Raw genomic sequence first — 20,832 nt, 5'->3', positions numbered from 1 at the left:
GGGGGTTTGAACACTGGGATATCCCAGTGTCAAAAAAGCCTATTGCACTGTAAATTAGCAGCACGGCAAATGCCTACATGTGCAGTGATCATGCTTTGTGGAGCCACAGATGGGTCTGCAGTGTCACAGACTATACATGCGCACTTGTCTGGACGTGCCCCATGAGTTTTCTTTTGGTCCGATCCCCCAATATGTTTAGGTCTCTCTGAATCATATCCCTACCCTACAGCATATCTATTACTCCACCCACCATGATGTTATCTGCAAACTTGCTGAGGGTGCAGTCCATCCCACCTGCCAAGTCACTGATGAAGATATTGAACAAAACTGGTCCCAGGACCAGCCCCTGGGGCACTCCACTGATATCAGCTGACAACTAGACATTAAGCCACTGATTACTTCCTTGTGAGCCCAACATTCCAGATAACTCTCTGTCCACCTTACAGTCCACTTGTCCAACCTACATTTCCTTAGCTTGCTTGTGAGAATGTTGTGGGAAACCATATCAAAAACCTTGCTGAAGTCAAGGTATATCACATCCATTGCTCTCCCCGCATCCACAGAGCCAGTCATCTCATCATAGAAGGTAATTAGTTTGGTTAGGCATGATTTACCTGTGATGAATCTATGCTTACTGTTCCTAATCACCTTCTTCTCCTCCAAGTGCTTAAATATTGATTCCTTGAGGACCTGCTCCATGATTTTTCCAGGGACTGAGGTAAGGCTGACCAGTCAGTAGTGCCCTGAATCCTCCTTCCTCCTTGCCCTTTTCCAATCATCTAGACCTCTCCCAACTGCCACAGTTTTCAAAGATAATGGCCAGCAACTCTGCAATCACATCAGCAAACTCCCTTCGCACATTCAAGTGCATCCCATCTGGCCCCATAGACTTGCACATGTCCAGTTTTTCTAAATAGTCCCTAACCTGTTCTTTCACCACTGTTGGCTGCTCACCCCCTTGACCTTGTTTATGGAGATTGAGGTGAAAAATACATGGATAACTTCATCTTTTCTGCATCATTTGTCACTAGGTTGCTTTCCCCATTTAGTAAGGGACCCACACTTTCCTTGTCTCCCTTTTCTTGCTGTCATACTTGTAGAAACCCTCTAGTTACTGTCCATGTTCCTTGCTAGCTGCAACCCTAGTTGCACATTGGCCTTCCTGATTTCATCCCCGCGTGCCCAAGCAATACTCTTGTACTCCTCCCTAGTTGTTTGTCCAAGTTTCTACTTGTAAGCTTCCCTTTTGTGTTTTAGCTCACTAAAAAGTTCCCTGCTAAGCCAAGCTGGTCTTCTGCCATACTTGTTAGTTTTCCTGTGCATCAGGATGGTTCATTCCTGTGCCTTCAATAAGGTTTCTTTAAAATACAGCCAGGTCTCCTTGACTCCTTTCCCTCTCAGACTAGCCTCCCAGAGGATCCTGCTTATCAGTTCCCTGAGCCAAAGTCTGCTTTTCTGAAATCCAGGGTCCTTACTCTGCTACTGCTATTCTTCCTTCCTTTCCTTAGGATCCTAAACTCAATCATCTTGTGGTCACTGCAGCCCATGTTGCCATCTGCTTCTACATTCTCCACCAATTCTTTCTTGTTTGTGAGCAGCAAATCAAGAAGAGCATGGCCCCATTGGCAACACTTGCACCAGGAAGTTGTCCCTAAAGCTTCCTAGATTGCCTGTGTACTGCTGTATTGCCCTCCCAGCAGATTTCAGGATGATTGAAGTCCCACATGAGAACCAGGGCCTGCACACTCAGGAAACTTTCACTAGCCGTGTGAAGAAAAGTAGATATATTTATGTAATTATATTAATCATTTGTTAATAAGCAAATGTATCTTTTTATCCCCCGAGTCTCGTATTGCTTCTTAAAGGAAGAGTACAGTAAAAGCTCTGTTATCCGGCATCCCTCAGAAATGGGGGATGCCAGATAACAAAATATGCTGGTTAATTGAGTGGCCCTGGCTGCCACTTCTCCCACCGCGTCTGGGTCATCCCTCCGCCCCTCACATGGCATTGCCGTCCCTCCCACCACAACGCCGCCTGTCCTGTGGGCCCTGTGGGACAGGGAGGTAGGCCCCGCACAGCCCCATGCAGCCTGTTATGCTTCTGGGCCGTGGGGGCTCAGCCCCCGGCCACGGGGGCTCAGAGAAACCAGAAGTGCCCCGGTGGGCACTTCCAGTTTCACTTTATCTTACAAGCTGGCATGCTGGTTAGTTGAGCATGCTAGCTTGTAAGATGCCGGATAGCACAGCTTTCACTATATTATACTCTCTTAGAACTGTAGAATGCTGGAAATAGTCCTCTTAATAAGGATTTAACAATTATCTAGTAATAAGATCTTCAAAACTTGGAGTCCACGCTACTTATAACAAAGTGAAGATAAAGGTGAGGAAGAGGAGTAGTTTTTTATTGGATACTAGTAAGGGAAACCTTCATAAAGAAACAAGTACTTTGTACAAATTATTTGTAAAGGGAAAGTAAATATTTTTACAATTTGCCAAGGTGATTCATTCCTTAGTGGCGGCTTTTTGTTATGATTTTCATAAGAGTTTTTAAATTGGAAAACAAGGCTGTCACATAAGATGTATAATCAGAATCCCAAAGTCTTACTGTAATGAAAGTATCTCCTGTCAGTTTCACTAGAACAAGAGTTGACTCAGATATCAAGGGCAGATTCCACCTTTACAGCTAACATTTTAACCATCCAAATTTCCCCTTACAGTTCCTGTACTGAATTAGTGTGAGATATTGCTGTGCTCTGTTAAATACTTGACATAATTTCCCTCAGGGGGTGGCTGTCTTTTCCAGGCATATATTGAATGCCATCCATCTGTCCTGGAATCCAAAATATGACAGTTTTGATATTTTAAAATGTGTGAGTTAGGTGCCAATGGAAGGAGTTGAATTAGCCTGAGGACTCGCATTCCCTGGAACAAGCTCAGTTCCAAAGTGGCTCCAGAGATAACTCCTACCGTCAAATATCCTGAACCTGACCTGAATAGGTCAACTACCAGAGGTGCTTTTTGGGTATGTAGGGCTTGCTTACTGCCACCTAGGAATTATTTGTACCTTTGAGAAAAGGAAAATAGAAGTATCAAAAGGAAATGTTATATATATATTTTTTTTCACATTAGTAATGATGTTTACTGTAGCAGTAACATACGTGCCCCACACAAAACAGTGGCATTGTGGGATGTGGTATTCATATTTGTCCCAGAAAAGACAGTCCATCACATGAGTAATTTGATACTGATTCCAAGGATGCTGCCTGGTATATTAAAGAGAGAGAGAGAACTGGCCATTTATAACTGTACAGATTTCCTGGGACTTTTTGATGCTCATTTTGTTTTTCCTGGATTTCTGATTTGGAGCTACAGCAGTTAGATAATGCATATTATGCTAAAGGATAGCTAGATTGTGTGCTAACATAGGACATTTCAAACATTTTTCCAGGATGAAGACCTTTTAATATCTAGATTTTATAGGCATTACTTGCCCACCCATATGCAATAGTGCTGCCACTTCCTATATCATTTTCTATCACATAAATAACCCTGTTGCAAACATGTTTCTAGCCAAAGAATAACGAGTAAAGTAGAGAAACAAGAAAAAGGTGGCAGTATGCAGGTATAGCCCTAGGAAGAATCTTTATTTTTACAAGAAGAAAGAAACAACCTTGACTTTCAGTTCCAAGATGTATTTGCAGACAGTGAGAAAAAAACACCTTTATACTTTTAAACTAAATACAGTTGATGGGGAAATCATTGAAAAATTAAATATAAATGTAGAAATTGCAGTCCTATCAATGGTAGTGTAAGAGTAACAGCTATTATAGCTGTGTTGGTTCAGAAATTGTGAGAGAGGTGAGGATTTCTTAGGGCAATGTCTTTTATTAAACCAACTGTATAATTGGGATAGAGTTAGACAAGCTGTTGAATGTGAGACATTATTCTTCAGGCCTGACCAGAACAAACCAAGCACAACATAGTAATAAACAGTTTCAAGAGGAGGTGAGAGATCTCCCTAAGATTTCTTTGCCAGTCCTATGGATGATCTTGCTATCTGACAGGATGGGGTGTGTGGTTATGGCCAGACACAAATGGAAGGAAACTTTTCTTGACATGAATGTGTTCAGTGTTATTTCTAAGTATGATTGGGGGAGAGAGGATATTATAAGAGGTAAGGTGTATTTACAGCCTATTTTTCACATCTTTATTGGTTTTATTCTTTCTTAAAAAAGGATGTTGAGATCTTGGTCAGTCTGTTAAATCAGTAGTCCTGCTCAGACTATTGCATGAAAAGGCAGGTGATTAGTTTCCTTAAAAGAAGCGCTGACTATCAGTAGAAGGGAAATCTACTCATGATCCTCTCTCACCTGTCATATACAAGGGTTACTGTACTAAAGTTAAAGTTTGGATAATAGGATAGCAAATCAGTTCCCTAATATATTTTATAGCAGTTGCGCTGTATGATCTGTTTAATACGTACTTGATTTTTGTCCCATCTTTGTAAAGTGGATGAGAGAACTTTTGTTTTGTGTTAATTGGGCCCAGTTTGTAAATTTTTTAGCCTTGGCATATCCAATAGTGAAAAGTTATTTCTGTACCATGCTTCATCCTAAAGGAACCTGGTAATACAGATATTTTTGTTTCATTTTGGTTAATTCTAATAATCAAATCTGCTGCCTTTTGACTGAAGAGGAATATAAGTATAAAAGTGCCACAGACACCCATGTTCAAAGTTTGAAATTGTAGTATAACTTTTTCTCTTTAATTTGTTCCTCATTCACTATAGGTGAATACTGATTGCCTGGACATCATTGAATTTATTGAATGAGTAAATAGAAGTCCAGGAACCTTCACTAGCAACTGTATGGTGATTCACTGTTTGAATAAAAGGACACAAAGTATATGGCTAAACTTGTGTAGGGATTGTTAACTGGTAGCAGGGTGTAAGATGTTAAACTAATGACATTTAAAACAAGATTAGAAAAAGTCACTAGCAAACTCAAATTAGAATTCTGAAATGGCCATTGTGGCTTCAAAAAAATTAGTCTTCTTCAGTAGCCATGAATTATCTTGGCTTCTCTGTGTATTGATACAGGGACAAAGGTCACTTTATCATTGAGAGAGAATCACTTCATAGATACCTGTGATATCTAGTTCTGATAAGATATAAAACCTAAGGTATAATTAGAATGATTCATCTGAAGTTCATGGCCTATATTGAAATTTACATATGTAACTTCAGAATTTAAACTATGAATTCTTTTTGTATTGAGACGAAGAATTGAAAGTAATCAGTTAAAAGTACTTTGAGGTAGTTGTAATGGAAATTTAATAATGCTTTAACAATATTTACTCTGCATTCTCACTTCCTTTCCATTGAACAGTGTAGCAGTTCACATTGGTCATAATGATGTCAGACTTGATTTTAAAACTAATACTTCTTCCTTACATAGTGGATTTTGGAAAACAAAGACAATCAAAACAAAGTAAAACAAAGCACCACTTTCTGTTTGGTCTTCTGCCCATACTGTAGGTAATCAATCAGAATTATGTTTTTGTTTTTAACTCATGTCCTCTGCTGGAATGGAAGGAAGGAATAGAAGAGCAGAAGTTGAATCTGCTTATATCAATCCTCTTCCTAGAAAAAGAGATCGGGTAAAAGGGAACCAAGCATAGCCAGTAGCTGTTTCCTCCCCTTTTCCTAATGGTGCTTTAAAGCACCTCACTGGTAAAGTAAACAGGTGCAGGTGAGATCCATCCCACAAAGCGTGGTGTTCTGGTATCCAGTGATAAAAGTTCTGCTTGAGTTTTTCCTTTCCCTCGCTTCTTTTTTTTTCATCTGATGCCAAAATTCCTTCCTGTAGAATGAATATTTACTCCTACTCTTTTGGCAGCCTGGTGCTTTTTCCTGTTAGTAACCTTCACAAGTTATAAAAAGATGTGTTTATTTGTAGTAATTGTAAGGTAAGATATGCTATGAATATTTTTTTTCTGTCACTGAGTCTCCTTTAGCTGACATGTCATTAGTAGTGCGTGGATATGTTTCAGCTCTGGTATGTATTCTACTTGAAACTGTTCCTTTTTCAGGAGAAATTAATTTTAATGCAATTCTGCAGTTGAAAAAATGATAGTTATTTGGGTGTGACTTCTGTGTGGTTGACTAGAGCTTTTAGCTTGTGTTTTTTCTCTATAAAAATATATGGGCGAGAAGATTTTGTAGAAACTAAATCCTTTCTTTCAAACAGCTCTTCACATACATTCTCATATGGGTATTCTCAGTCCCAGAGCCTCTGACCAGAGACAGTTTTATCTTGGAAATAGCTATACTTTGTGCTCCAGTATTTCTCCTCTGCCTCCTCCTGCACCAAAGGAACAAATGGTGGAGCACACACTCCTGCCTTCAGTTCATCTTAGTCTTCTAGTTAAGTCGGAGCATTTTCTTTGTCAGTTATTTTTTGCAGCCTGTGCTTGCCTAAGTCTCAGGTTGTCAGTTTATTCCTTATAGTTTTTCCTTCCATATTTCAAAATCAATTTCTTAATTTTGTTTTGTTCTCTTCTCAATCATTTTTGAGGGCTTCAGAATAGATACCTCATATGTTCCCACCCTCACTCTCACTATTTTTGTTTTGCAGCTGTGCCATGCAGCACTCCCATTTTGTATCCAACTGCTTTGGACTTCCTCTAAGTGGCCTTCCACAAGCACTTGTAGAGCTGAACACATTAAATCTTCACGTCTATCCACTCCTATGGATCAGGGACTCATAATCCCTGTTGAGACCTCCTGTAGCAAGAAGTGAAAGAAGTATTTTTTGTAAATTAGTATCATCATCACGTTCTGTATATTGTAGCACCATGGCAAGGTGACTACCTTTTGACTGAAGTAGATCTCCATAACACTGATTTGATCCTGGCTGGGCTGTCCTTAGTACCAAAGCCATCAGGCCATTTGACATGAGACTTACAGACTCCATCGTGACTCTCTTTACTATCTATGGCTCTGCCTTGCCCTTCATCCTCAGAATTGCTGGTACCATACTCATGAGTATCGTGTTTTCAGCATCAAGTGTGATCCTAATCTAGTCCCACCCATTCTAGCCTCCTAAGGCTCCTTTTTTACTATATTCAAGGAAACAACCTTATCTGGGTGTAAGGAGTTGCTCAGCCTTCTGGGTGCTGACACCCAGCTGCACGTTGTCACCAGTTAATAGTCTGCCTGGCTGAAAGGCTGATAAAGCTGCAGCTGATAACTAGTATATGAGGGTGCAGCAATGGAGAGGGTTGAGAGCCTCAGGAGCAGAGTGCAAGGGGCAAGAAGAAAGGATGTGGGGGTGCTGAGGGAGAAGCAGAGCCTAGGTATTGCCTCCCAAGGTCTGAAGAAAGACAGGTTTGTTTTCTGTCTGCTCAGTTGCTTGTTTTATTTACTCTGGGGACAAAGTTGCCCTATGTAAAATAAACGGGCTGGAAACCATGACCACACAACTGACAGGTTTTGATAAGGAAGCTGGGTGAGTGACCCATTTTCACTGGGTCTGTCCAGTCTCATCCTGATCCAACCTTATTTCTACCAGTTTTCATCCTACTGATGTACCTCCTCCATCTATTAGGATTCTTCTCTGATATGGCCAAGATGGCCTGCCATCAGTGGCTTGAGCTTACTGCACCAGGGCACAAGCTATCTTTAACCTCCCCTTTGCTTTACAATGTAGGTACTGCCAGGATAAAAAAAAGTTTCTGGTCAAAAGTCTCAGAGGCTGAGCACTCCCAAATGTGAGAATATGTATGTAGGCAACATGTCTCTAAGCACTCTGATTACTGAAATAATTTCCTTTTCTCCCTCCCTCTGCCTATCCTCTTTTTGTTTGTTTAGAGAATGGCCTTATGGCCCATCAGTGGGACATGACAAAATGCAAATAGTTTATTTCTGTATTTTTAAATAATATTAATGAATACAATATATGACCAGAAGGATCCTGTCAGTCTATCAGATCACCTCTCACAGCTCATCACAGGCCACTTAATGAGGTTTGGCTAGTTGTCAAGGGCCGCACATACAATATCTTTCAGAAGATATCATTTTAACAAATTATAGATGAAAAACAAATCATATACTAAAAATCAAACATCTGTTATATTTTAATTTTATTTAAAAATATTTCTGTCTTGAATTGTTTTGTTGATTAGTGTATATAGAGGCAATTGCATAATAGCTCAAAATAAAGTCTCTTGTATAGTGGTGGGGGGGATGGGTGGGAGTGGGGGGTGCACTTTTTGGGGGCTGACCTTGTGCTAGGCCCCAGGAGCCAGCTGGGGGTGGAGACAGGGAGGGAGGGGGGAGCAGAGGATATGTTCAGCAGAGTTAGCACAGGCAGTATGATGCAGGTGTGCCCCCATCCGGCCCATGGCTGCCCCCATAGTGCTCCACATAGGGCTGAGCACCACCTGCTCCTGCTCAGGGCAGCCCACGCTGAGTTCTGGTCCACACCCACCTAGCACCTGCCAACATCCCTGGCCCTGGCCAGCATGCACAGCTTCCCTATGGGGCTGCTGCCACTGCTGCTGCAGCTGCCTAGGTATTGATTGGCTCCCCCCATCTCCAGCAGTTCCTCCTTCTCCTCCTGCCCCTGCTGTGCTGCTTCAGGTGTGGGGGGAAGCTTCAGGTGGGCACCTCCTACCCTAGTGTGAAAAGCTCCAGCTCCTAGCCACCTTCCATCCACTCAACCTGCCCAGCATGATGAGTAGCCACCTGCAGGTGGCCAAATAAGTTGAAGGCAGCTGGATGCTGGAAGCCAATACACTGAGGCAAGAGCCACCCAGCTACAGCTTCCCCCACTTTTGTTTGGGTATCTGATGCTTGCCATGCATCCCCATGGCTTCCATGGTCTACCTGCTGCCCAGAGTGGTGCAGCAGGGACAGGAGGAGGAGGAGCCACTGGAGGTAGGAGGAGCCAAGTGGTACTTGGGCGGCTGCAGGAGCAGCCCTACTGGCTGGGGTTGGGGCTGGGGCTGGGCCAGGGCAGTGCCACTGGCAGGTGTGGGTGCAGATGCGGGCAGGATGCAGGCTGCCCCAGGTAGATGCGAGTGGGGCTCTGCCTCATGCGGAGGACTATGGGGGCAGCCTCAGGCTAGATGCAATCAATTGGCAGGCTATATCTGACCCACAGGGTACATTTGTCCACCCAAGTTAACCAGTTTACCTTGGTGTCATTGCATGTGGCAGTGGTACAGCCACTAGTAAAGACTTTGCTGTTCCCAGTGGAGGCCACAGTCTATCTTCAGTCAAGACAGCTGGCATTTACCACAGCCCATTGTTTGCTATGCAGCTGAAGTCAGGGTGCCCTCTAGTTGGCCAAGTTGGGGCCCTATGCTTCGGAAGTAAACTATGAGGTGATGAAGGTACATTGGCATTTTAAACAGGCTTATCAACATCTCCTTTTTTCTGTGTTGCTACAAAATGGTTTGATTCACTTGTATGAGACTTCTTTCTTATCATTCTTAAAAATATGCTGTAAGATGTTTCAGTTCTATAGCCTATTAAAATAACTGACATTTTTCTTTTCTCCTCCCCTCAACAGGAGTAACAACTGTGCTTACAATGACAACACTGAGCATCAGTGCTCGAAACTCGCTCCCAAAAGTAGCTTATGCAACAGCTATGGATTGGTTTATTGCTGTTTGTTATGCTTTTGTATTCTCTGCATTGATAGAATTTGCCACTGTAAATTACTTCACAAAAAGAGGATGGGCTTGGGATGGAAAAAGTGTAGTCAATGATAAGGTAAGTGATGATAAAACTTCTTTATACACCTACTTATTCTAATTAATCAATAAAAAAGATAAAATTGTTTCAGTGGAAAGAGATGAATAATTTGGAAACGCCAGGAGAAGTTAAACAATATGCAAGGATTTTCTTACATATCCCTTTGAGATACAAAAATATTATCTCAAGTCTCTCTCCAGATTGCAAATAGACTTCTATGTCTTTTTAAAAGTAAACAAAAAAATCTGAAAATCTGAGTTAATAACACATTATAGTCAGTTCTTTGTGTGAAACTAATACTATCTAGGTAATACTTCTGTGTAAAACAATCTTTAGGCTTAAGAAAAATGGGCATACAATATTTCCAACCATTATGTTTCAAAACATTGGATATACTAGTCCATGCTCCTCCTTTGTTTTTCTTTGTTTTTAGTTAACCTTTTCTCTCTTGTTCTTTACTTTTATTGGTCTTTATATACATAATTGGAACATATGCAGTTTAAATGAATACTCTGCAAACTCCTGGTGGACCAGTGTGTCAGGTAGCACTTCAGTCTGGGCTCAAGAACTATGTCTCTGAAAGCACTGCAAAATGCAAGTACTTATAAATCCTTAACAGTTTAATTTGATAAGATGAGGTTTGCTTGGTTTTGTGAAACTGCTATACTACCTGAAAATTCTTCTTGCATACTAATATCATTTTTGCAATTGTTCAAGCAAATACCTACTTATTGGTATGATTTCTCAGCAAACACAAGTTGGCCTGGTGGTTAGGAAGCTAGTAGACCTGTGCAAAACAGCTAGTATTTGCTTTGGATTCAGATTTGGCTGATTCGGGGGACAGTGATTCGATTCGGTGATTTGAATCACTGTCTCAAATGAATTTGGCTGAATCTGATTCAGAGATTTGGCCACTGCCAATTCAGCCAAATCTCTGAATCAGCCCCATCCCCCACCCATTGTCCCAGCTCCTGGCTCTTTAAAAAAAAAAAACACAAAAAAAAAACAAGCCCCCACTCACCAGCTGCTGCCAGGCAGGGGGGGCAATCCACGCTGCCCCCCACTGCCCACACTGCATGGGCAGCTCTGCCATGAGCCCCCAGAAGCCCTGAGGCCATTGCAACAGCTGGTGATTCTGGGCTTTTTTTTTTTTTTTTTTTTATTTAAAGGGCCGGGAGCTGGGGTCAGGCAGCGCAGCCAAGGGCTGGGGGGCTGGGAGAGTGGGCATGGTTGGGGGGCTTGTGACAGCCCCCTACACAGCATGGAGCAGTGAGGGGAAGCAGGGATCACCCCCCACCCTGCCTGGTAGCAGCCAGTGAATGTGGGGGCTTTTTTTTAGACCCAGGAGCTGGCGCTAGGCAGGGCAGTCATGGGGGGTGCTGGGAGAGCAGATGAGGGTCAGGGGCACTCAGGTGGGCTGGGGAAGCAGGCAGGGGATGGGTCCTGGTGGGTGTCCCCCCATGGTCCCGTCCCCCCTCCTCTAGCCTCCCCTCCCCTGGCCTCTACTTACCATTGTGGAGTCTGGGTCCAGCTCACTGATGCAGTGAGTGGGGACTGCCCAAATCACTGAAGCTCTCTGAATCTTTTCTGAATTAATTCAGACCTTTTAATTGGTCTCCTGATTTGATTCAGATTTGGGGATTCGGCCACTGAATCCGTCCAAATCCCCTCCGAATCGAATCGGCACCCAAAGCTTCGCACAGCCGTAGAAGCTAGCCTTTTTTCAGAGATGCTCTTTTCTTAGAATGTAACACCAGATTTACTTGCATAATACAGCTACCTTTTACTGCAAAAATCAGCCCTCTAAAATTGGGGTCTCTCTCAAAGGAGGAAGCTGACTTCTTTGTAGGAATTGAACCATAGGGACTGCTGCAGTGGCTCCTTGGTCTGTCATTTTCTAGCCACAGAGGAGCAAGAAGTGCAATCTGTAGCATTTAATTTTAACCCTTTCACGGATGCTGCCAAATTGGCAATAGCTTTTGCGTCAGCAGCAACAGTCATAATTCAGCCATGTGGTCAGGATCTCATGTAGTCAGGACTCAGCTATGACTGGAAAAATCTTTGTTTTCTTCATTCTGCCTTCCCCAAATAAGGCACATGTCTTATTTGTGGGTATATGTTATACAAGAAAATACAGCATATTTCTTTCAGTAGCTGGGCCTTAAGAACATACTGCTTCAGAGTTTCTTTCAAGTGCAGATCATGAACATAGCCCAAACTGGCAGTAGGAGTGAATGCCAGTTCTAGATTCAGTTTTTATATATTGGATTGCATTTAAGCACTTACATTCTCTTAGACATTCTCCAACCCGCTTCCCTTCTTGTCAGTCAGGACTACTTTCTTCCAACGCAGAAGTGCCATGCTTAGTACAGTTTGACTTTTAACCTTTTGCACATTTGTCTGCACTGCTTGTTTTGCACTTCTTTTGATCACTCTTATCAGCATGTGGGGAAAGTTGCAAAAAGAGGCAGCCACTTGCTAAGGAAATAGATATTATACAATAATCTTGAATCTGCATTTAAATTGGTTAATATTTAACCAAATAATGTTTCTTAATAAATACTAGTGTTTCTACTTAAAGCATAGGTGTTACTATTTTGCTGTACTTTCTTTCAAACATCTATTAGTGCTGTACAAATCTTAATAATTTAATATCAGCCTATGATCATAATTGTGAGATAGCTATACCTAACATGTTACTGTGCTGCAGTCTGCTGTTTCAGCATGCTGCTGAAGAAATATACCACTCCCACTGGCACTCGCACTAAGGGGCTTGCAATTGGTGTAAATGACTTGGCACAGTCCCTTGCCTTGACATCATACTCTGGATCCTCAATACAGACTGTCTTGAGATATGAAGAGTGCCTTATCCCTGGACATGCTCTTCAGATGGCACCAGGCCACTTACACCACAAATTTGCAAACTCAAAACGTAGCAGGGATGGAAGCAAAATGGGTATGGCTTGATTCTTTATGTGGGTGCCTGGTCTCATTTAGAACCTGAGGTTGACTTGCATATCTCAATTTTAAAGATCAGGGAAAAAAAACCATTATGTTCATCCTAGACCCAGAATTTGTAGTTCCTGATTCCCAGTCTCCCTGTCTGTCTTCTTAATTATACTTTGTCCATTAAATTAACTGTAACCTCTCTTAGTGTTTGAATAGGTCAGTCTCAAATTCTTCTCCTATACAGTATTCAAAAACAGGGGTCTAAAAAGCAGTGGCAAAGTATGGGTATATACAATTAATTGAATGCATAAAATAAAAACAGCAATCTGTCTTGCATGTATAATTACATATTTCGCAAATGTGCTAACATATTACAGGCAAAATGTTAGACCTTATTATTGAAAATGTAGCCCTCTGTAATCACATAGTGCAGACTTTTTGACGATCTGTAGCATTTAGGCCCCAGCCATTGAAGTCAGTGGAAAGATTCACTCTGACTTCAATGAAAAGTAAGTTGAATTATCTGTTTGTTTTATTTCTAGTGCTAAAAAGTGACATTTGGTAAAATAAGTATACTGGAGTGTCATGAATTACGTACAGAGCCTTAACAAGACCACATAGTATAGCCATTTTACTCAGGTATTAGTGGCTGAAAGATCATGAGATGCAGGCAAAACAGGAATTTCACTTACGTGAAAATATCAGGATTTGGCTCTTATTTTAAATCTTGATTAAAAACAGACTAACATTGATGACAGTTTGGCTCTCTGAGCCTGCTTCCAAATAACCCAGAGTCCACTATTAAATATATATTTTAAGTGAAATAAGTATTTAGTAAAGAACAACTGCATTACTTATTAGGAGTGTGCAAAATGGGCGCTATTCAATTTGGATTCAAATTTGGCCTGAGTCAGGAACAGTGATTCAATTATTTGATTCTGATCACTGTCCCTGATTCAATTTGGCTGAATCCAAATCTGAAGATTCGATGCTGATTTGGAGAATCAGTGATTCAGACATAGAAACAGCTGTAAATGTTTTTTCTACATATCTACATATCTTGAGGTAGCAGGTGTGGCTGATGGAGCATCCCACAGGAGTGCAGGGGGCCCTCCATGTGCTCAGTGGTGAATCCTGGAAGTGTACCAGAAGTACTTCCAGTTCACTTCTGGGTCTGCTGGGGAGCTTGCTGCCCCACCCCCACATGCCTCCCCAGCTTGGCGATTGGCCACAGGGGGACCCCAGGTGCCCCCCCAGAACCAGGAGGCACCAGTCGCTGAGCCGGGGAGGTGCAAGGCGGGGCCCCTGTGCAGTCTCCAGCAGACCCAGAAGTGGACCAGAAGTGCCTCTGGTCCATTTCCGGGTCTGCTGCCAAGCACCCTGGGGTGCCCCCTGTGCTTCTGTGGGATGCTCCGTGTGCCCCAGCATTGCAGCATTCACAAGCCCCTGTTACCTACAGGTGCGTAGAAAAAACCTTTAAAGCTGTCTCTATGTCCGAATCTTTCCAAATTTCTCTGAATCAATTCGGAAAGATTAAAGGGTCCTCTGATTTGATTCAGAGATTTGGGCACCGAATCAGGCTGAATCTCTGCTGAATCAAATCAGGGACTGAAGCTTCACACAGGCCTATTTCTTATCCCATCAGGCACACTTCAATTTACATTGTTTTTCAAAGAAATTTTGATCCAGTTAATATTGACCAATGAGCTCACCTTAATTTAACCCAATTTAATTAGAGGTCTCAAAGAAATCACAAAATTTGAGAAATTATTTCTATGAAAATGATTGATGGTTGAGGATCAGAAATACAACTGGATGATGCCCAGCACCTACTCCATTTAAAAACTATATTAGTAATTGACTTCAGTGTATTTCAAAATGGTTCAGAACACCAAAAGCTTATCCCTGCTTGCTTGTTGGCAGCAGAATTTAAAATTAAATGTAAACTGAGATCAGACAAAATATTGGAGTACGGATGCTTCTTCATATAAATAAAATATATTGATGTCTTAAGTGCACAGACACAAAGAGACTGCTGAGACTTTCCTGAAAAAACATCATCCTGAAGTTTTAATCCATTGAATAGGTATAGTACATGTAACAGAACTGCAGAATCAGGAGTCTAGGAATAAATTCTGCATGTCAAACAAATTAAGCATTTCTGACTGGCACATTGGCACTATAATTTAATGATGTTAGAAGACCTTAAGAACTCTCCGATCATCCTTCAGCTGTTTCTCTAAATAAAAGTAACAGTGTTGTGGCATGATTTTAAAAGTGGCAGCTGCTTAACAGCTTTAGCATGCCTTCCCTGGGAAGAGGACTATACAAACCACATTCTAGTATTCTGGCATCAACAGCACATCTACTTCAGACTGTCATTCTTCATATGAAAACCCCTTTCCTTATCATGAATTGGTTGATATTTTCTTCATTTTATTTCTTGCAAATCTAAAGTGTCCAGTTCTGTTTCCTGTTGTAGTAAGTACTATACAATGTGCTCCTTCTCTCAGTATTTGTACTTTACTGCTTTTTGAACTATCCATTCTGAAAATAATCTGATTTTATTTCAAAGTCAATTACATATGGTCAGTTGAAAACAATAAGTCTTTTAAGAAACCATATAATAAGTATGATCAATCCAGTAACTCTCTTTTTGAATATTTGAAATTTAGTCATTGTATTTGGAACAAAATTAGCTTTTCCATACCAGAGTATTTATAATATTGAGGTATTTATTTTCATATTGTTATCTTTTTATCTTCTGAGATTTCAGAGCTAAAGTTTCAACATTCCCAAGAGGACTACAATATTAAAATCACACTTATTGGCATAAAGGAAGGGATTTTGTAGGTTGGCTAGTATGCCCCTCTCCTCTTTATTTTATACTTTTTTTCCCCCTGACTTTTTATGTCCATCAATTAGCAGCTAAAGAGAGCAGCTCATCAGGGCAACAAGAAATGACTGTGTTCACATTCCACTTAAGTTCTTATTTAACCCTGAAGTAGGCATTGAAATTTTGTATCTTCCAAGAAATATATCCTTGTTGTTATTTTGATTCACAGCCCTGCATTACATGCTCTTCCCCTCAAACTCCAAATTGTACAGATGGTCCTGATCACTAGGAAATCCCTGCAGATCTTTAGTAAAGGGAGTTGGGGGAGCTAACTATATTTCAACCTGAAGTTAGGGGATCTAACCACCAAAGGTGCAGACAGAAATGTAGCTCCCTGCTGTACCTGAGAATGCTTTGCAGGAAGCTTTCTGAGTTACAATGATCCCTGGGACCAAACAGAAGTTCACTGTTGGTTCCAGGGGAAAAAAGAATATAGCTGCTGGCTGTGAGCCTGCAGCCAGTTTCCACGAGCAATCGCCTTGCGAGGCTGCAAAGTTTTCATAATGGGAAATGCAATGAGGGTTCAGATATTTGGCTGATCAGCCATTTTTGAAGCTGTCTGCAATCTTGCACTTGTTTAGTCATGACTATAGGCTGCTTTCTGTGGCCAGATCGGGTAAAAATTGTCACTTCTATCTGTGCCACAATTGAAATGAAACTCCTGCAAAGAGAATTTCACAAAATCTTTTCCCGCCCTCTCCCTCCCCCCCCCACCAAAAAAAAACAACAAACAAACCAAAACAGCGGTCGCTTACGAACCTCCTAGAAAGAGACATCTCTCTGATCATAATGCTGTTTCATCCTATTCTTTGCAGAGATATGTAAATTAAAACTCTTAAGTTTTATCTATTCCCCTACAGTGCTTTCAAACTAAACAGTGCATTATTTTGTTAGCACATGTGAAATGGAGTTAACTGAAAAGCATGGAAATCAGGCTTTTTAAAATCATGAACCCAGCTGAGTGAATGCAAAAGTACACAAACAACAGAAACAGGGAAAACAGAAATGGTGATTAGACATTTTAAAACACGCTTTCTTATATAATTCACAGGTAGATCCTCTAGGGAACAGGAGAAGGAGTGGAAAAGTTTTGTGGACCATGCATGCATGTATAACTTCTAGTCCACATTTTGTGCATGTAATAGTATAAGAGAGCTAATCTATACCTCAACTCCATGTAGCTTTGGAATAAGCAGGGAAAAGAAAAAGGGTTGGGAGTGGGAATGGCTACTGGCAGTCCGTATTGCCTTCAGATGTGAAGCAGGGATAAGATAATGTATACTTGAGGCAGTGATTATAAAGGGGAGCAGTACTGACAATCCTCAGGTATGCACCTTCTTCTATTGCTAGATCTTAATGTGTTCAAACATACGCACAGACCTATATTTTGTTTTGCATTTTAATGTGCAATCTCTCATTAACGGTCCCATCAAATGGACTGTTTTAGAATGGTCCCCTCGATTTACTAAAGCAAGGACTGTATAGTGGGTCAGTCGGAGTAAGATTGTATTTGTCACTCCTACCTTTAATTCTGGGTTGCCATTTTGTGTTGCTGAGGCACTTCCAATTCCTGTTGGCCTTTTGCCATTTGTTACAGCCATACTTTTACAATTGAGTCAAAAGTAAAGATTGCAGTGCTTTTCAGAGGCCAGCTCTGTCAACCTAGATAGTAGCTGTTGTTCTAAGATTTCAGACCTGCAAAGATTTCCACAGTACACAAACCCTTATTTCCTGAAGAGTCTCTTTGACGTCAGTGGAACTTCAGGTGATATAAGGGACTCTGTTTACAGACCCTTGCATAGGATTGGCATGTGAAACAATACCTTCTCTCAGAGAGTGAGGCTTCCTACTCTACATACCGCTTTCTCATTATAGTTCATGCTGATTCTTATTTTACCATTTTATTGTTTGTTTTATGTTTTGTTTTAATTTTTGGTGCGACTTACTGAAACTGGTATGCCAAGTGTATGATGCAATAAATATTTAATTTCATGCTGTCTTCCGACAGAAAAAAGAAAAAGCATCTGTCATTAAGAAAAATAATGCCTATGCAGTGGCCGTTGCTAATTATGCTCCAAATATTACCAAGGACTCGGTTCTACCAACAATCTCCAAGAGCGCTACAACTGCAGAACCCAACAAGGCAAAACCAGAAACCAAGCCACAGGAAGCAAAGAAAACATTCAACAGTGTTAGCAAAATTGACAGAATGTCCAGAATAGTGTTTCCAGTCTTATTTGGTACTTTTAACCTAGTGTACTGGGCTACATATTTAAATAGAGAACCTGTCCTACTTGGCTTTGCCCCATCAACCTAAAAGCCAAATTGCACTGGGGGTGTATAGCATCATTATAATCAGATAGGTTGGTTTCCTATGTACAGTACGACTAATAACTGCTAATCTGTGAACCAATATGTACAGAGTGTATATAGATAGTTTATCTGTGTATCTCCAAAGGAGGCACACTGTTTATTCATGGGATTTGTAAACAGATAGCACCCATGGCAAATATAGCCAGCTCTTTAAAAGTTATACCCAGGGGAGTTCTCTTAAACCAGGTTTCAGATATACAGAAGTATAACCCCTCCCTGCAAGGAAATGAAAATATGGTCCTGCAGAATTATTTAGGAACAGTATTTTTTTAATTTAAAGTTAAAATATTTTTCTATAAAATAACTGATAATAATTTAATGGAAGAACCTATCATTTAAAAAAGTGATTTTTTTAAAAAGATAATTATTTCATATAATAGCAGTGCCCATGTACATATATAGAGTGGTGAGCTCTTGCTGTTCTCTTGTTCACATCCATTCTGAATACAATTTTTGCTTTAAAATTGAGTAAAGTTTACTAGAATACTAAGGATACTAGTTCTTTAGTTATAGACCTTTGAAATTATTAAAGAATGATTTGAACTCATGTTAATGAGCATATGTTGTTTAGCATCAGTCAATGTCTACTAGAAAATATTTTGGTTTTCTTTTCAATATTTTTTCAAGTCGCTCAGCTCATTTCCCTGTTCATCATGGTCAGGAAAGTCTGTTTGCTTGTTTGTTAGTTTTAATTATGTTTATGTTACACTCATAAATATTGGTAATGAACACTCCAAAATGATTCAGGGTTAAGTATATCAGAAATAAAAGATGCTCTTTTTTCTGCTTAGTAATAGAGTCAAATCTGCCTTAAATGGCTTCCTTATATCTGCCTACAGAAGCCATTATTTTCAGAGGAAACAACAGTTCATGATTTTAGTCCAAGAAGTTGTCCTAAGGGGCCAGATGTATTGCCGCTTTTGTAAATTGCAACTTTACATTTCACTGTCATAACTTTACAATTTGTATACTAAAAATGGTTTTGCTAAGATTTGAATTTTTAATATGCATTTATGCATCATCAGTAATTGTCAGCAATTTCATATATGCAAAAATAGCAAAATCAGAGCTACCATTTGCAATTTTATAGGACTATTTAATACCTATCAATAAAATTACTTTTTGTCTGAATCTTTGCAGATGTTCTTTATGCCCCTAAAGGCCTGGTAAATCATAATATAAAATAATTGTGTACTGTATCTAGATTTTAATATACTTGGCCAATCAAAAATATTTTGATTCACATATACATTAGCAGTTATTAGTTGACCTTTTAAAAGCGATGCACCCTTACGATGGTGTGTTTATAGTAGAAACATATGTAGTCGTATAGTGTCATTTATTGCAGTTTTGTACAGTACTTGAGTATAGTGCATAAAATAGGTATGTTCAGAGTTTAACAAAGTTGTACAAATATTTCTAAAAATGAATAAAAGACTTATCTTAATACATGGAAACAATGAAAAAATCTGACATTGCTTTTATTTTCTGTTTTATTTTCTTTGGTTTTTTATGTGAATCTATTTTGTGCTTTGCATGATAGTATAGATGCCAAGGTCACAAATGCATTTTATTAGTAGAATTTAAAGTAAAGACAGACCTGAACAATAATTAAAATATATATATTCCCTAACACACAAAGGGGAGCAACACTAATGAAATGTGTATTCCCTTAATTCCTCCAATCAAATTATCCTTATTCATCAACATTATATGAAAAATGAGCACTTTACTTGAAACATTAAAATAGAAATATTCTTATTTTCATATATATTTATATATAAATGTAGATCTTCCATGTAATGAAGAGATGTGTGCAATAGTCTGATAAAGTGTATGAGGTTTGAAGGCAAGCAATAAAAAGTTTTTTTTTCATGATATATACATTTTTAAAATGTTTTATTTGTAAAGTATAAATGATCCCTTTAATGTCATACTGTCCAGGTATAAATAAATATATAAATATGTATATATGTAAAACATTTGTAAATATTGGTTCTGTAGAAAAATCCCTTCACTTTTATCTCTGTTTTTGGCAAAGGGCTCTGACTGTATAGTTATAGGAGGCCCATGCTTATCTATTCTTGGACTCTGACAAGGTTGATTACTGTTTTCCTGTATCTTATGGCTCTGTCATGTATCCTGATGAGAGCTCTTCATTGCCCTTAACTTCAACAAGAGTTAAGGGCTCAGAACTTTCCAGGACTGGGCTGCTAAAGAGTAAGGTCTGTATGCTACCCATGACTACAATCCCAGATAGCTTAGCTTTTCACGCTTAAGCAAAGTTCAGGTGTGTTGTTAACTGTTTGAATACAGTAAAGTCAGAAAGCAGCCCTCCCTTCAGCAATGTAACTGGAGGTGAATTTGTTGATGTCAAGGTGGAGAACTGCATCCTTTTAACAGAATAGAGACCATGCTAAAAGTGTCTGACTTGCGTACTCAAACAAGTCACTTCTATTCTCTGAAAAATAACATGCATACGTGATAGCTGTACATTAAATACACAAACCATTTACTTAAACTTGTGCAAAGGCTCTGATTCTTTTTCCACATAAGTCCATGGGAGCTTGGAGAGCAAGCTCAGGCTCAAACAGAAATTAATGTTACAGGAACAACTACCTAATTCACAGAAAAAAAACCTCCTTCTAGACCCCGGGTAAATCCTATACACAGCAGACATAAATCACTCACAAAAAATACAGAAAAATAAATTACTCATAATCACTTACATAAATATGCCTTCAGATATCTGTGCGTACCACCTACTCATGTCAGCCAGTGGGATCTTTCAAGGACATATCTGATGGGCTCAAAATTTCAACTTGTCTGTCTATAATCCATTTAGGCATTTAGAA

General features: G+C 40.0%; 1 protein-coding gene across 2 annotated transcripts in view; it reads left to right on the top strand.

Annotated features, from left to right (window-relative positions):
- GABRA2 (gamma-aminobutyric acid type A receptor alpha2 subunit) overlaps positions 1-20,823 on the top strand; it is a 145,595-nt gene extending 124,772 nt beyond the window's left edge. Inside the window, exons 9-10 of one of the 2 annotated variants that reach the window (XM_019526601.1) lie at positions 9,575-9,777; positions 17,613-20,823. In XM_019526601.1, the coding sequence (XP_019382146.1) occupies positions 9,575-9,777; positions 17,613-17,921 (512 nt within the window). In that variant the 3' untranslated portion in view covers positions 17,922-20,823. Of the gene's footprint in view, positions 1-9,574; positions 9,778-10,257; positions 10,354-17,612 lie in introns of those variants that run through there. The other variant, XM_019526602.1, reaches the window with a different exon arrangement.
- Positions 20,824-20,832: the final 9 nt, after the last annotated feature.

The sequence above is a fragment of the Gavialis gangeticus genome, unplaced genomic scaffold (assembly GCF_001723915.1).
Source record: "Gavialis gangeticus isolate Ggan-Ray unplaced genomic scaffold, GavGan_comp1, whole genome shotgun sequence".
NCBI classification, from domain to species: domain Eukaryota; kingdom Metazoa; phylum Chordata; order Crocodylia; family Gavialidae; genus Gavialis; species Gavialis gangeticus.
This window is presented reverse-complemented; position numbering and strand designations above follow the sequence as displayed.